The sequence below is a fragment of the Aureobasidium subglaciale genome, assembly GCF_000721755.1.
Source record: "Aureobasidium subglaciale EXF-2481 unplaced genomic scaffold scaffold_9, whole genome shotgun sequence".
NCBI classification, from domain to species: domain Eukaryota; kingdom Fungi; phylum Ascomycota; class Dothideomycetes; order Dothideales; family Saccotheciaceae; genus Aureobasidium; species Aureobasidium subglaciale.
In genome coordinates this window covers 363,302-378,925 of record NW_013566986.1, presented here as the reverse complement: position 1 = coordinate 378,925, position 15,624 = coordinate 363,302, and the positions used below count along the sequence as shown (strand labels likewise).

Genomic DNA, 15,624 nt, shown 5'->3' with positions numbered 1-15,624 from the left:
TGAAGCAAACACATGTCGAAAGATGAAACGGAGTTCATCAAACTCTATTGGGCAGCAATTGCGGGGACCTGCTGACTAGCGGGGCTCTGAACGCGCTCGTCCTGTCGTATCATTCGCGCGGCTTCGGGAAGGCTGCATTGTGATGGGCGTTCGGCATGCGGGTCCTGTGAAGTGATGGTCCCTTCCTGTGCCTGGCCTTCCTTTCGAGACGACTCCCGCGCTCTGTATCTTTTCAACATATTTCGGTCCATGTACACGTTTGTCCTTCGAGTACGTTGCAAAGCCTATGCTGCGTGAGTGCCGTCAACGTCCCTGCTGCTCCAGCGACGAGCGCATTCCACAACGGTCGACTTTATCTGCTCGGCCCATACCCAGCCAAACAAATTCAACTCACCCTTTGCGTGTCTTTGACCCTGTCTCTCTTTCACAACTGCCTCGTCACCGCTTTTCCTCACTTTGGATTGACGGCGTCACTATTCCATGTCTACTTATCAGAGCATGATCACGATTGCATCCTCCTAAACTCACAACGTCTTACGCGACATGACTAACCCAGCATCTCCCTATCTACTCGATCGTCTACAGGCGCGACGCGCAAATCCAGCAACCAGGTCGCGCCGCTCAGACTCAACTTCGAGACTTAGCAACTTGGATGATGATTTGTTTATCGACGAGGCCAGATCCTCAGCCAACGACAACCTAACGACAACACCTAACAACGCTCATGCCCCCGTCAATGCCACTGCATCTCTCGGCGCCCGCGAAATGGAGAAACGCATGGACAAACTCTCCAAGCTCAACTTTGACCTGAAACTTGAGCTGTTCCACTGTCGCGAGCGCATGGCGAAATTGCAAGACAACTGCAAACTACTGGCATCTCGCGCAGAGGACGCCAACAGGCTCGTCGAAGAGAACGCTACACTTCTCGATCTCAACGACAGCCTAGTTAAGGAATTGGAGCACCGCGACGAAGCCGTTCAAGAAGCTGTCTCCATCATTTGTGACCTAGAAGAGAGGCTTGAGCGAAGCCAACAATCGCAACAGGCCCGTAGCGATCTAACAGAAGCGCCGGCGCCTACGTATGCCGCTTCATCATCACCCTACCCACAGGCTATCCTTCCACCGCCGAAGGCCGACAAGTCAGCAATCGCCCGACCGAGCTCAGCTAGTCCACAAAAGCGTATACCATCCTTTGTGGGTGACGAAAAACCAAACACACGGGCTCTGAGAAGCGTCTATCTGGAACCAACGCCAATGTTGCATGCTGTCAAGAGCTTCGCATCATTGATGCCGCAAAGAGAAGATGTCGACAAATCGGTCTCTGATGTTGACACTCTGGATTCACCACGTCTCAGTGTCTTGAGTGAAAGTAGTTTCCCGAGCATCTACGATCTGCCCAGGGGCCAAGACAATGTCAAGTATGGTTCGGATAATATCACCATTTCTGACAGTCAACTGGAGAATATCTCGCGAAACGCCGGAAGCAAGCGCGACTCGGGCAGCGACATCAATTCTTGGATGCAGGTGCAAACACCCCAATCTTCCGTCCAATCTTCGGAAAGAGGTGTACAACAACCGATACAGTTTACTGCGCCCTCTCAATTCATGCCAAAAAGGACGCCGTCGCTCAAGGCCTCGACGTTCGGGGCCTTGCTACCACCAACACCGGATAGCGCAAGCACCAGCCTCTTGCAAGATTCATACATGACCGGTCAGTCTACGCATAGAACGACCGCAAATCTCCCGAACGCAGAGAAGCACGCAGCGCTACTACACACCCCCGAACCTCCGAGTGTCGTTGATATGAGCAAGGAGGAAGCTAGGCCGGACGCAAAGCACGTATTGACTGGTGCTGGATGGTTCAACAGGCATAGTGTATCTCTCTCTTCAACTGATGAGGAAGATGGCGACTACGAGCAATCGCACGGCCTCCGGACCGGTAGTGCTGGTTCAGATGGATCGTATCCTAATGGCGGCTCCATCTTGAAAGGCACACCTTCCAGATTTCAAGTCCGCCGTAACATCTCTTCCACTAGGGGCACGGGCTTTGAAGGACGAGGTCTAACCACGGATGATAAGAAGATCCCATTGAAGCAGAATGACAATCGTCGACGTCGAATGGAGCGCTCAGAGACGACGCCGAACCTTGCGCTCATGCAAACACCTCCATCGACGCTTCAGAGAAACAACTCCACGTCACGATCCTCCAACCTACGTCCTCAACGCATGGAGCGATCTGAGACTACACCCAACCTTACGACGAACCTACAACTACCAAGCTCGATATCAACCTTTCAACCGGGACCTCCCATCACCAAGCCGCAAGTCAGCAGCGGAGGCGTACGAGCAGCTCTCTCGCACAAAACACAAAAGCTCTTCCGTCGCATGAGTGAACATCACACCTCCTCTTCCGACCAATCATCAAGATCCAGCCGCGGCATGACCGTCTCGCCCTCGAAACGACCGAACATCACTCACAGCGGCCGTGGTAGTGACGACTCTCTAGCTATGCAAGCAGCCAATCAAGCAGTCTCGTCCTATAACCTAGGCGTGACACCTAGTGGCACTGTAGAAGCCAAGAGTCCTAGCCGTGGACTGTTCTCACGTGCTGCAGGCAGTCTGAGACGATAGGAGCGTTATCAGCTATGGAGTTGGCATTGACCGGACGTCGATCAAAACTCCTCAAGATGCCAGGGACAGTTTACATCTTGCTTCTTCTTACTTTTCTCTTCGCTTCTTCTCTTTTTCCCGCTTTAGCCTAAGCTCTTGGGATACTCATTGCTGGGGAGTCTGGGGTTTCTTTTTCTTTTTTGCCGCTTGTTCTATTCGTAAAAACTTACTACTATTGCTATTACGAGAAATGAAATACCAACACTTCTATGATTGATATCTTCCTGAGGCATGTTGTTTTTCTGTGTATCAGGAGTACCTAAGAGAGCGTGAACCGAAAGATCATGTTGAGAGAGAGAGAGAGAGAGAGAGAGAGAGAGCCTAGCAGGAAGAAATAAAAAAAAAAGAGGCCAAGCTCCAGCTTTTTACTCCATCATGGATGGGCGGCTTTTTATAAAGCAAGAGTCAAAAGCTATATGCAAATGCAACATCTCCTTTTCTTCAGGTGAGCATCGTTTTTACTGGGAGTCGTTGTCTCACTGCATCCTCACGCATGTTGCTCGGTTTAGGATATGACTCTGCCCGCTCCGCGACTCATGAGACCTCTGTATTACTGTGGACAAGGGGAAAGATACAACGAAAGAGGTGACAAAGATATGAAAGAATTGGAGCAGCTTGAAGACGTCGACTTATGTCGTGTAATAATGTTCTGCTCGGAAAATAATAGTAGCAAAAATGCCATCAAAGGCCACCTCAACACCATAGACTCCGTACTCTTCGTGACAAAAGAAAGGCTAAAAAACATGAGCAAGCTAAGGGTGTGCATCCTTCATGCACACAACTAATGCTCGGGTATCCATTTTTCCCCTCCCAAATTCGTTCGTCTCTCCTACCCATAAAAAATGCATTTTGTTCAACAAACTCTTTCGTCGCCGTCACTCATTCGTAATCCGTGATCGTCAGGTTTCTTCATCGATTTTGCTACTAGCCGCCCCGTGCTGCTGCTGCTGCTGCTGCTGCTGCTGCTGCTGCTGCTGCGGCTGTTTGCGTTTCCGCGGTTGCTTCGACGTCCTCGATTTCGCGGCCGCGTGGGTCGACCACGATTCTATGGCCGCGTTTGCTCTCCGGTATACCGTCTCGAGCCGCGCCAAAGTCCAGCACCTGCGATGTGTTAGTTCTTGCTGCAGTTGTAAATAATCACTGTACACATACCTCGATGTAAGTAAGGTTATTTCTTTGCACCGCGGCAACACATCTTCTCTCGTCAAAGCGAACTTGCCACACTCCACTCAAATCCGAAAGGAGATCACGTAGACATTCACCTGATTCAATGTCCCACATCTTGAGTGTTTGGTCTGAGCCGCTGATGACTTTCTGATCATCATGCTGGAAACAGGTGATCGCCCCAGTATGGGCTGACAAGATGGACTGACAGTTTCCATTGTCCGGGTCCCAGATGCGCAGAGTGCTATCTGCTGCAGCACTGACCAGACGTCCGTGGCTGAGATCGAGGAGGCCCACCAGAGACGTGTGTCCATCAAGGTTGAAAAGGCAGTTTCCTGTGTCGAGAGACCACACCTTGACCAGGTTGTCCATTGACCCAGATATGCAACGACCTCTGTCATGGTCGAGGACCACACTGTAAACTTTCTGTGTGTGTCCTGTCAGACGGTGCACCATGTCGCCAGTCGAGATCTTCCACACCCGAACGGTGCAGTCGTATGAACCGCTGACGAGAGTGTCACCATGCGCTGCGATAGCGCGGACTGAGTTGTGATGACCAGTAAGAACACGCAGAGAGTAAGGGTTATCGCTGTCGTTCGCTGGCGGCCCAGCTTGATGAATCTGCGGGTCGTCCGGGCGAGGGAGCTTCCATACTCTGAGCGTAGAGTCACGCGAACCGGTGATGATCAAGGGCTCCTTTGGCATCATGATGGGCGAGCCATCTGAAGCGGTGCCGATCTTGACAGGCTTTAGGATGACAAGACAGCGGACGGTAGAGGTGTGGCCTTGGAATGTCTGTAAACATTTGCCAGAAGGGATGTCCCAAATTCGAACAGAGCGATCTGTCGAGCCAGATACCAGCGTGTCACCTTCGTATTGTAGTGCCCATACGCCACCTTCGTGTCCTTCGAGCTTCCTGCGCAACACTCCAGTCTTGGTGTCATACACGTTGATGTTGGTGTCGTCGCTACCGGTCAAGATCTTGTCTGAGTCGAACAACAAGCAAGTGACGACATGGCGGTGATGGGCGCGGAAAGCCAGATGACGTGGCTTTGCCTCGGTGTCCATCCAGCTTTTCGCAATCATGTAATGTCTTTGGTAGATGGATTTGAAGAGATGCAAGTTGGTCAAACTTGGAAGACCTACGCTGGGATTAGGCACTGCTTTGGCGGCAGCGCTTGCGTAAGCCATCGGACCTTGTGCTGTTTGAAAGTCGCGCAGCCAAAGAGGGGCATCGTCTTGGCGTCTGGACGTCTTACGCTTCTGTCTTTTGTGACTTCCAGAACTGCTGCTTGCCTTTCTCTTGGTCCGTGTGATGCGCAATGATGCAGAAGAGCCAGCATCGTCGCTACTCACCGAAGCTGCAGCCAATGGACTCATCGGCTCAAGTTCAACGACTCTAGAGACTGAGCGTGTTGATCCTGAAACGCCGAGATCCTCCTCATAACCATCTCGAGAAGGGGCTTGCCATGCCCATCCTTCACGTACCGCGCGTTCAACCTCGCCCTCTGGCAAGTTGAAACCATCTCTGTCAAGAAGTTCTTTCCATGCTCTTTCATCCGAGTCTATCAAATGTCTCCATTTCTTCGAGACCTGAGCCGCACGGCAGAGACTTTTGACATCCAAGAACTTTGTGATCTGCAATCCCAACTCCACTGGTAGCACGTCAAAGGGATCGCACTTCAGTGCAGGGTTGACTAGCGAAGCGACTGTCCTCAACGACTTCTTCGTTGAGCGTCTGAGCATTTGATAGAGTACATAAGATTGCATGTCTTCGGGCAAAGCATCGTAAGCATCAATCATTGTCGGGACATCCATTAGTGTCAGGGGAGGCAGGTTGGGCTGCTGAGTGCGCGTGAGAGACTGAAGGGTGATTTCGCTAGAACTGGTAGGGGCATCCGGTTGATCGGCCATCATGCTGTCTTCAAGGTCCAGTCTGGATACTTGACTGGCATTTTCGTCGTCGACATCACGAGATGATAGAAGAAGCTGGTGACTGCGGGCCAGATTGGCAGCGGCTGTGACGGGAGAGAGACTCGGGCTTGGAAGGCTGGCATCTTGCTGTGAGCCTGCGAGCAAGCCAGCGGGTAACGGTCTTGGCTGTTCAAGACGGGGGTACGGGTTGTCCACAGGTTCGAGATCGCCCTCTGCAACAGGTGGTGTGGCAGTGGCGGCATCCCTATCAAAGGAGTGGCTCGGACCGGCTGCGAGTGAGGCCTTTTGTCTCGCATGCTGCTCTTGCCATTCACGAGCTTTTTCTGTAAGAGAGGCCACTCGCTGCTGTTCCCGGTCGCTGCCCATGGCGGCATCAGTGTCTGGTGTGACTGGCATGGGACGGTTCAGGGCAGAGGCAGAATGTGAAGCAGAAGGTTGCAGGTCGTCGTCGAGCGGGTAGGTGATGCCAGAGCAAGTGCGTGACAAGAGCGAGCGAGGGTGTTTTCTGCGACGGTGCAGACTAGCAAGCTCTGCGGCCTCGGCAAGACTGGGTGGTGAGGATGGCCTCTTGGGCGGCGGTGGACGGAGTTCCTGCGGTCGAGTAGGAGTGTGATGGGTCTGTGAGGAGGCCTTTTGGCTGCGGATGACACCGTTAGATTGTTGCAGCTGTGCTTGCTGGCGCTTGTACTGGAGAAGCTTGTCAGCGGCAGGTTAGGAGAGGCATGTCAAGAGTCAATACCTTGTCGAGTGACGACTGAACGTTTTCGGCTTCCTGGTAGACGATCGGAGTACCACCAAGGTCGAGAGAGAAGCGCTGCAGCGATGAAGGAGTGGAAGTTGATGCCAGAGGATATTGCTTGGGGTCACGGCTGAGCATGTCTCTGGGCGGGCGGATGAGAAGTGGAGGCAGGGTGACGGTGGTGGTTGTGGTGGTCGTCACGACCGTCTGCTGGGTAGCAGGAGCGAAGGCCACATGGGCCATGGTGGTGTAGGGCGGCATGTCTTGATGGTCGGGTGAAGCGCGAGCGGTGGTGAACGAAGCCTGCGTGCTGCGGATCGTGGCCCTGGTCTGCTCGTGACGGGCTGGAGGCTCCATACTGCCGTCGTAGTTCGAGTAGACTGCCAAGGGCGGATGGCCGCTTCAATGTCGCTGTTGCTGTCGGTATAGACCTTCGGTCTCGTGCAAGCCCCAGAACGTGACGACAGAGTCAACGCACGGGGATGCGAGGGTTGCAAGCACGTTCGCGCTGCTGGGACGTCGTGGGTGGCTAAAACTCTTTTTATTGAGGCGGCATCGTCTTTGAGGGGTCGGATGGAAGCGTCAGGTATGCAGTGGTAGTTGTCGGCTCGTTGTGTTGATTGATGGGTCGGTAAGGAAATGGAGCCGCTCGCTGCCTGAGTCGCTTTGTTCCAACCTGGCAACCCTCCAAGCCTCTTCCCTGCCTGCTTGCCGTTTTTGCGGAGACCGCCCGAAATGCGCCACCGCCTGCGAGCCAAGCGACTGCAATCGTCTGCAGAAACTTTGCCTACCTTACCGCTTAACTTAATTCTCTTTTTTCTGGACTTCGTCATCGCTGTTCGAGACAATTGATAACACCATCCACCGCCCATACTCTATCGTAGCCTTGCTACTGTAATGACCAATATCCATGTCGTTCTTCATTCTGGGGTATTAAGCTTTGTTCTTCTAGAAGCCCGAGCGAGGTACCGCGTTAAGTGGTTACCATCCCGCTGTTCCGTCATTATGCCACTCTCGAGGAACGCCTGCCAACATGTCACATCAAACAAGCCATCTTTTTCATGCTTTTCTGTGACGTGACCTTGGTTTGACAAATGACTGTGCCTTCCTATGGGGGTGCATAGAACAAGTAGCGTTCGCTGAAAGAGATGAATGGGTTGGATCGAGGGAGCCCTCGATTGTTGCTGTCTACACCCTTGTATTAGTATCATTTCAGCACTGCTTGCTTCTTGGACAGCTGGGTGAATACGGGATCTTTTGCCGTCTGAAACATTATCAAAGAGAGCGGACATGTCGTGCCATCTCAAGAACGCGACGCTTATCCAACAAATGATTGTGCCTTTGTACGGGCATGTACATCATAGCAAGCAATGCTGGAAGAGAGATAACGGCGATGATTTAGTGCGGCCCTGCATTCATGCTGTTCGAGGCCACAGGGTTGCATCTCATCGGTGCTGCTTTGTGCTCGTGATGGCTGCGGAAATGCAAGATGCTCTATTCACGAGAAGCTGTTTTTTCTTCTGACTTTAATTGATTTGACTGCTATAGAGCGACTTAAACTACTACCAGGCAGCATCAACGTTCCGTTACGTCAATAATTACTGCCTTTCACTGTCCCTTCCATGTCTGAACGAAAAACAAAAGTGAATGTACGACTGAAGACCATCATCATGACCACCTTTTTCCCGCAAGAAACAAGACATCAATAGACAGTTTGACAAGAAGTACATTAGCAAGCTGAACAGTTTTGAAGGTCGTTTACTCGTCGTCGACGAGCATGTGGATCCACATGGGGTTGTAGTTACCATTCTCGTCCAGTCGCTCGGCAGCAACACGTCTGCCGGCAGGGCGGGGAGTGACGGGTTGAGCGGGCAGGACGGGCTGGACAGACTGATCAGACTTCAATCTGACCTCGATGGGGCTGCTTTCAGGAGTGCGGATCTTTGGGGGAAGCTGTCCATAGCTGTATGCGCCGACTCTCTGAGGACTGACACGGTTGGAGCCAAGAGAAGAATGGACATCGCGAAGAGTGGGAGTTCTGTGCTTGATGATGTCCATGGGACTGCCAGTCAAGTGGTGCGAGCTGTTGGGCTGTCTGACGGGCGTCTTGGGCTGGGTAGGGGTCTTCTCAGGACTATCATAGTACAACCAGGCGTTGAGGTCAGTACGGTTTCTGTCAATACTAGCCAGTGAACGAGGAGTGCTGGACTCGGGTCCCTCTGATTGGGATGCAGCAGCTTGCTGGGACATGGATGGCTTGCGAGGGGTAGGCATCGCGAACGAGTAGCTGTGGTTTCCGGCGCTACCGCTGACATCGAAGACCGAACCAGAAAGGTGATTGGCGATTTGTCCCTGGCTAGGGAAACTAGTACCCATGGTTACGGGTGTATGCATGACAGCAGGCATGTTGGAGCTGTCTAGGGTGACGCTCTTTGTCTGGACCGCAGAGTTGGACTCATGAGCGCGGACATTCTGACTGGCTACAACGCTTCCATGAGGAGCAATGGATGCGATGCTACCGTGCATGTTCGGTGCAGTAGTCATGCTGCCATCAGCATACTTCAGTACGGGGATCATCTGAAGCTGAGGTTGGCCGCGGTGGCGCTTGTTCTCAGGCGATGTTGAGTCGGTCTGAGTAGTGTGTTTGGCCTCCTCAGTCTCCTCCTTGACAACTGGAACCGACATAGTCGCAGATTGATGTGCAGGCTGAGGTCTGATCTGGACCTTGCTGTTTTGGAAGTTTCCTCTGCGAACGAGGTTGTTGCCTCCACCGCGAGTGCTCTGATTGGAGGCATGACCACCGCGCTGTTGGGAGCGAAGTCCGCCACGAGCGGGGTATCGCGGAGCGCTGGGAGGGACTGTGGCGACTTTGCTGTTCTCCATGGCGCGACGGAAGAACTCTCCGGTGGGTGCAGCCAGCATGTTCTCAACATGAGGTGCCTCGACATACGATTTGACGACTTCGCGGCCAGTCGCCTCGTTGTAACTGATGGCTGATCAGATAAGTTTCAGATAGAGATTAGGTGATGAGCTTACTACATGCCATTCCACATCTGAGTGACAGAAACTTGGTCAATCTTAGCTTCGACGGCGGGAACGACATCCTCGAACGGAACCAGCTTGCAGTATATCCATTGGATCACCAAAGCACTTTAGGTTATTAGTATTGGGCATCGCGGCACAGGACAATGAACTTACCCAAAGATAGTGATATTTCTTCCTGCTTCCTTGTCGTAGATCTCAGTTCTAGGTTCGGGATTAAAGGCTTGAAGCTCTGCGAGGCCGCAGAAATGTTTGCTGTGTGGGGTCAGCAGTCATCGCGCAGAAATACCATCAGCGTCACATCACGTACCTTCCGGGCATCGACCAAAGAAACAGTGTCTTCGCTGATTTATCTTCACGGTTTCCGTGCAGCTCCATGATGCGTCCCATGACATTCTGGTTGGTGGCCCAAAGCCCAGTTATGTGAGATATCAGAATGTCGTCCAAGATGGGACATTTGATGGCAACGACCATGGACTGCGAAAGAGTTAGCAAGATGCAGTTGAAGATTGTTTAAGGCAAACCTACACCGTAAGGCATTGAGTAGTGACCAGGGTTGATGCCGCTCAGGATCTGATAGGCTCCGTCAAATGTCTCGAAACGACGGGCATCGTTCTCAGCTTGATGCAGTTTGAACGTACGGTAGCTCTGCCTCTCAATCCAGACATCGGCATGGCCTGAGGGACGAAGGTGCTTGGGGATTCTGACGAGACCAGAAGGGCATGCGGCAGCAGACACCTCTGGCGCAGCACCAGCATCAGCTGATGCGTGCTTGGGAGTGAGAGTCGCCTTGGACGGAGTCGATACAGGAGCGTTTGACGAGTTCTGCTTGGCTGGGCTAGGCTTTCTGTTGGTACCGGCTGGACCGTGGGACACCATGGGAGGGTTGCTCTTGTACTGGAACTGAGCAGTAGGGTTGGAACAGGACTCGGGAGCACTTTCCAGGACAGGACTGAGGACGCTTTGGGGACCAGTAGCAGTACGAGTGTGAGGTCCAGGTTGACGCGGGCGAGCTACACCTGGAGAAGTGACTTCAGCCTTCTTGCTGTCATCGGGATCAACCGACCTGAGAGGAGCGCCGAGGCCTGGGATATGGAACCCAGTATGCTGAGGCGTGAAGGGAATGCCGAACGCACCGGTGCCGTGAGAGGTATCTCTCGGGACGGCAGTAGGGCCCGAGCTTGCATGCTTGTCTGAATTGTTGGGAGGGCCGTATGGACCGGTCAGCGCATTGTGAGGAGCGTTTTGATGAACAGAACTGTTGGCACTGGCACCAATGGAGCTAGAGTATGATAAGCGACAGCTGCTTCGTCTACTTTGCAGATCAATATGCTTACCTAGGGAAGCTGTAGGAAGCACTGGGACCAAAAGTTGTAGCCATGGCAAGGAAAGGCCTGCTCATGTTTCCCATAGTTTGGGTCTGACCGCTGGTGGTGTCTGAAGACACTGGATTGAACAAGGCTCTCACAAATTCACTGCGGATGTCCTGGCGAGCGGTCTGCTGTTGAGCGTTGCCGGAAACTGCGCATCTGCGCTTGGAGGTTTCGGCAGTCTCGCGGGCGCTTGAGAGTCCGGGAAGAGGATCACGACCAGACGAAGTCTCGGCATCAAAGTTGATGCTACGCTTCACGATAGCCTTCTCGGCACCTTTGAAAGCCTTGGACGATTCCGCAGAGTTGGAAACTGATGGCACGGCGGTGTTTGACTCTGGAGCACGACGCTGCGCCGAGCCGTAGTCGGATGGCAACATGGTCAATACTATCTCGGTGTCAGCAAGCTCAAGACGATGCACATTTCGAAGCACACATACTTTGTACGGTGTGGTTCAATTTGACGTGATGCGTGACGATTAGAACAAGAGTGTGCCAAATGAGTTGTGCTGAGTTTACGCGAGAATTCCGACGCCAGTCCCTCGAGCATTCAGTATTGATAAGCTGCCAGTGAAAGCTGGTCGCGAAGTGAACGCGTCCGATTCGCAACACGAGCGAATCCTGCAGGTCGGTGCTGACCATACATCCTGTTCCTTGCTCTTTCGTCACTGGTGAAGTGGAAGGGAATAGGCAAAAGGAAACACAGTTAAGCTGGTGGTACGGTAGCTATCATATGTATAGCTCTTGCAGAATTGGCTCCAAAGCCTACTTACGAATCCTACTTGGTATGACATTGTCTGCAGACAACCTCATGTACACACTACTTTATAGGCATCTATGCTCTTCAGAGGGACCATGAGTGGTGAAATCTCGCTGAGTCCCGCCCGATGCATGGAGAACTTCGACTCGACTTGTTCACGGCTCCGAATACGATATTCCACATGTTCCCAGAGATGGCAAATTTCTGCGTCAATATGGCATGCAAGTATTAGTGCGCTGCTCACTTGATGGTGTAGAGAAAAAGAAGTGAAGTCAAATGCTAGCGTTGGCTATGGCGAAGTTCTGCCGACAGCACGGACTGCACACTGCCGCCAGATGCATCTGGCCGCCGGATGACCATCCGAGCCCTAGCGACCGACCATCAGCGTCTTCGACGAGCTCGTTGCTCCCCAATGATCATCACAGCCACAGAGCCAGCACAATGCCTTGAAGGCGATACGCCATACAGCATATGTCTATTTATGTATGAGATCCACTGGAATGGATCCCAATGTTCTTGTAGAAGGTTCGATGTCCCGCGAAGATGTCATTAGTAGACCGCCAGCTATCTCAATTTGTAGACTGCGTGCACCATGATTCAATCCTGTCAGGGGCAACCGTGCCTTCCTGCCGACCTCTCTGCGTGTCGGCTTCGTTTCTGTTGGACTGTTCCCAAGCTCTCGCTGCTCCAACCTGCATCCTTAGCTGTCGCCGTACAAACCGCGTCCTTACGAAATATCGGCTCGAGCGGTGGCAATTGGAAGGGCTGGTTTCGTGAAGCTCGACCATCACTACAGATCCACTGTACGCTTCTGGAAAGGATCAAGAAGACTTTTGCGCATCTGCAAAGTGTATATTGGCTTGGAACAGGCGTGTTTTTCAAGCTTGGGAAAGAGCGCTTGACTTCTCTAGTTGCACCTTCCTCGGACATCTTGTTTTGCCAAATTTCTAGTTTCGCATCAGCCATGTAGCCCCGCCCCCAGTAACTCTTGTCATTCGACTTGTTTCACCGGTAATTTCTTCCCGTCTCTTCTCTCGCTCCCAAGCAGATCACACTGCCAGCATGGCACAAGTCATGGCCTTGCGCCAGATAGTAGCGACCAAGACGCAACTGACCCAACAACAGAGCACTGAGACTGTTCAAGTTATGCTCTACACCACGGTCAGTAAAAGTGCAACTCTTGTTCGGACTCCTCTCTGACTGTGGCGGAACTAGACGAGCATGCTTTGCCGCAGGAGGTGAGATACGGCTCTTGTATCATTTTGCAATGTTCGAGCTAAACAACATCACCTAGAGGAATATTTCCTTCGTTGGCCTTTGACGCGGTTGAACTTGCAGAAGACGACGAGTTCTACACTTGCGAGGGCTTGATGAACAATAAACACCCTTGCCGAGCTCAGCCCGCCTCGCCGTCGAGCACCTCTACAAGACATTCCGAGCCTGCCACGTTGAAGATTCCTTTACTTAAAAGAGGAAGAAGTGTTCGCGCAGATCAATTCCTCGATTCTCTTGTGTGTTATGTGAGGGTGGCCGTTCTTGCCGTTTCTGACACAATAATTTTTTTAGGAAATCGTCTTCGAGGCATTGCAACGAGGGACTTTACACGCCTTTCGCATCCCATTCTTGGGCGACCCAGAGATCAGTACGGATCCCCTCGAACTATGGTCTTTTCGTATTATCTACAAAAAGTCTGCGAATGGCAAACGTGAAGTTCAAGGTCTTGAGACAAACCTCGGGAATCAAGACGTCTTCAATCCGAGTCTTGACATCGATGGCTATGTAATGGATCTACTGGGAAGGGTATCTGACCAATGCGAAGAGCTCACGCAGTTGCCAGGTAAAACATAGTCGAACCTCACACTCGTTGAATTACCTGGCTAACTCGATCTCCTAGATGACTGCTATATTCAACCTAGTATCATGTACACGAATGACGGATGGAAGCCAAGTGGCTATGTAGAGACACGGTCTCAGCCATCAGTCGAAGGATTCGCGGGCTGGCGTCCGCAGGTCGAAGATATAGGACTTCGCGGTGGAGTGCATCATGAGTAAGGCCTCACAGCATATCAGTCTTGTCACTCGACTTACCCATTCAGTCTTGCTCTCCGGGTCGCATCTCTCAAACACCAGGACTCCAATACAAGGCGACTTGCACAAGACCTTCGTATGCGTCGAACCACTGCTGGTCAAGAAGAGCAGGCGTCGACCAAATTGGTGGTAACCACCGTTGACACTTCCACAATTCGAGAAAGAACATTCTCTCCTGGTCAAGGCAGGAGAAGCTCGGCTATTTCAGCTATACCCGAAACTCCTCAACACGTTGTTCGGTACGAAGAAGACATAATTCGGCAGGCCGTACCAAGCGCGCCGTTACAAGCTACAGGCAGACTTCCACAGGACGCAGCCGCACTCCTAGGAGCACCTGGAGACCAAGATCCGGACACGGCAGCCTTCGCTCGAGGCGGACAACCGCATTCGAGAGACCCTAGTGTGTCTCAGGCTGATGATGACGTGCGAAGACGGAGCTCATTGGACAACATGGTAAGTCTGTGGCTATCAATTGCACATTCCAGGACTAACATGGTCTTCAGATGCACTCCAACTCGAATGGGCATGACGACTTTGCGACTCAGATCAGACTAAAAGCTAGCCAGATGGCGAACGACAGAGACGAACCAAGTGCCGAGCTGGTCGAGCATATGCGCATCTACGACTTTCTCACTCGCGAGAAAGCGCTCCAACTCTGGGGGAAGCGTTCCGAGAAGTCAATCGCGCCAACTGACCAGTCTATCACAAGATGTCGATGCCAGCTTAGTGACTCGAGGGAAGAGATGGTAAGCTGCTGAGCGCTTTCATCGGGCCAAGCTGACTGCCTTATAGATACAATGTAGCGTATGCACTGTGCAACAGCATTCCATCTGTCAAGGCTACATACTAGACGACGGTCGTCAGCCTCCGAAGCATGTCTGTCACATTTGCTTGCTTGAACTTGAATCAGATAGCGACAGCCTCGAGAGTTTACGTGACCTGGCCCTGGAACGACGAGCGATGGATCTCCTTCTCTCGAGAGAAGCCGAGGACACAGTGGAGTCGGGAACAAAGCTTGGTATGTGCCAACAACGACGACCTTGCGAGATACTGAGACTGACCTATTTGAGCAGCCATACGTTCCGATGAAGTTACAAAGCTTGTGGCCTCTTTGACCTCACAGGGACTGGTCGTCGAGCAGGGCAGACGCCATACCCGAAACTCTCAAGCCAAGGTCACCTTGCCAGACTCAGTCGGTACGCCAGAATATATCGGTCTCCTCGCGCAATTCTTCGATCCTCATCGGATTGTGGGACATCACGTAAGCATATCTATTCTGACTACTGCGATGGTCGTACTAAGCGTGTATAGTTTTCGGGTCGTAGATTGTCAGACGGCTCGGGTACACTCGTGGCACAGGCTTTGAAGGTCAAATATCCGACCTTGGCGCAATCTTCGAGCAAAGTGATCCCAGCCTTCTTGCCAGAACGTAAAAGAGCTGCGACAGCGAGAGCGACCAAAAAGGCTGCAAACGACAAAGACATCGCTCCGAAGAAAAGAGCCCGGACCGGTCAGCTAGAGGTGGATGAGGAGGTCGAGCATGCGACACCAGTCCGACGGTCTCCAAGAGTGAGGACTCTGACTCCAAAGATGAAGGAAGCCAAGTTTGGCATGTTTATCAACGGAAGAAACCTTCCATCTCGAGAGAATCCGGAAATCAAGTCGAAACGATTCAAGGGCGATTCATGAGGCCGGGTATGACTCGCATGAGGAGATTGGGTCCGGCTCGGGGTTTTATCTTAGCGAGAACGACGAAGAAGGGTGGATGGATGGCTGATGTCCACAAGAATGCGTGCATACGAATGGCTCGGAGGTTGAACGCAAAGCAATGTATGGTTTTGTGGCTGCAAGTAGCT

General features: G+C 52.3%; 4 protein-coding genes across 4 annotated transcripts; 2 read left to right on the top strand and 2 right to left on the bottom strand.

Moving 5' to 3' along the window:
• The first annotated feature begins 397 nt into the window (after window positions 1-397).
• On the top strand, window positions 398-3,001 carry AUEXF2481DRAFT_683340 (uncharacterized protein). Its single transcript, XM_013488890.1, has one exon. The coding sequence runs from the start codon at window positions 544-546 to the stop codon at window positions 2,629-2,631; it is 2,088 nt and encodes a 695-aa protein (XP_013344344.1). The 5' UTR covers window positions 398-543; the 3' UTR covers window positions 2,632-3,001.
• Window positions 3,002-3,594: 593 nt separating this feature from the next.
• On the bottom strand, window positions 3,595-6,769 carry AUEXF2481DRAFT_65236 (uncharacterized protein; the record flags this gene model as incomplete). Its single annotated transcript, XM_013488822.1, has 3 exons — window positions 3,595-3,771; window positions 3,823-6,456; window positions 6,509-6,769. The coding sequence occupies 3 exons, from the start codon at window positions 6,767-6,769 to the stop codon at window positions 3,595-3,597; spliced, it is 3,072 nt and encodes a 1,023-aa protein (XP_013344276.1).
• A 1,497-nt stretch (window positions 6,770-8,266) lies between these two features.
• On the bottom strand, window positions 8,267-11,300 carry AUEXF2481DRAFT_4662 (uncharacterized protein; the record flags this gene model as incomplete). The annotated part of the gene is made up of 6 exons (XM_013488609.1): window positions 8,267-9,494; window positions 9,545-9,658; window positions 9,707-9,805; window positions 9,861-10,027; window positions 10,079-10,832; window positions 10,888-11,300. The coding sequence occupies 6 exons, from the start codon at window positions 11,298-11,300 to the stop codon at window positions 8,267-8,269; spliced, it is 2,775 nt and encodes a 924-aa protein (XP_013344063.1).
• Window positions 11,301-12,709: 1,409 nt separating this feature from the next.
• On the top strand, window positions 12,710-14,497 carry AUEXF2481DRAFT_683181 (uncharacterized protein). The gene is made up of 6 exons (XM_013488889.1): window positions 12,710-12,841; window positions 12,896-12,918; window positions 12,975-13,191; window positions 13,247-13,517; window positions 13,575-13,728; window positions 13,777-14,497. Exons 1-6 carry the CDS (start codon window positions 12,743-12,745, stop codon window positions 14,321-14,323), a joined length of 1,311 nt encoding a protein of 436 aa, XP_013344343.1. The 5' UTR covers window positions 12,710-12,742; the 3' UTR covers window positions 14,324-14,497.
• The last annotated feature ends 1,127 nt before the right edge of the window (window positions 14,498-15,624 follow it).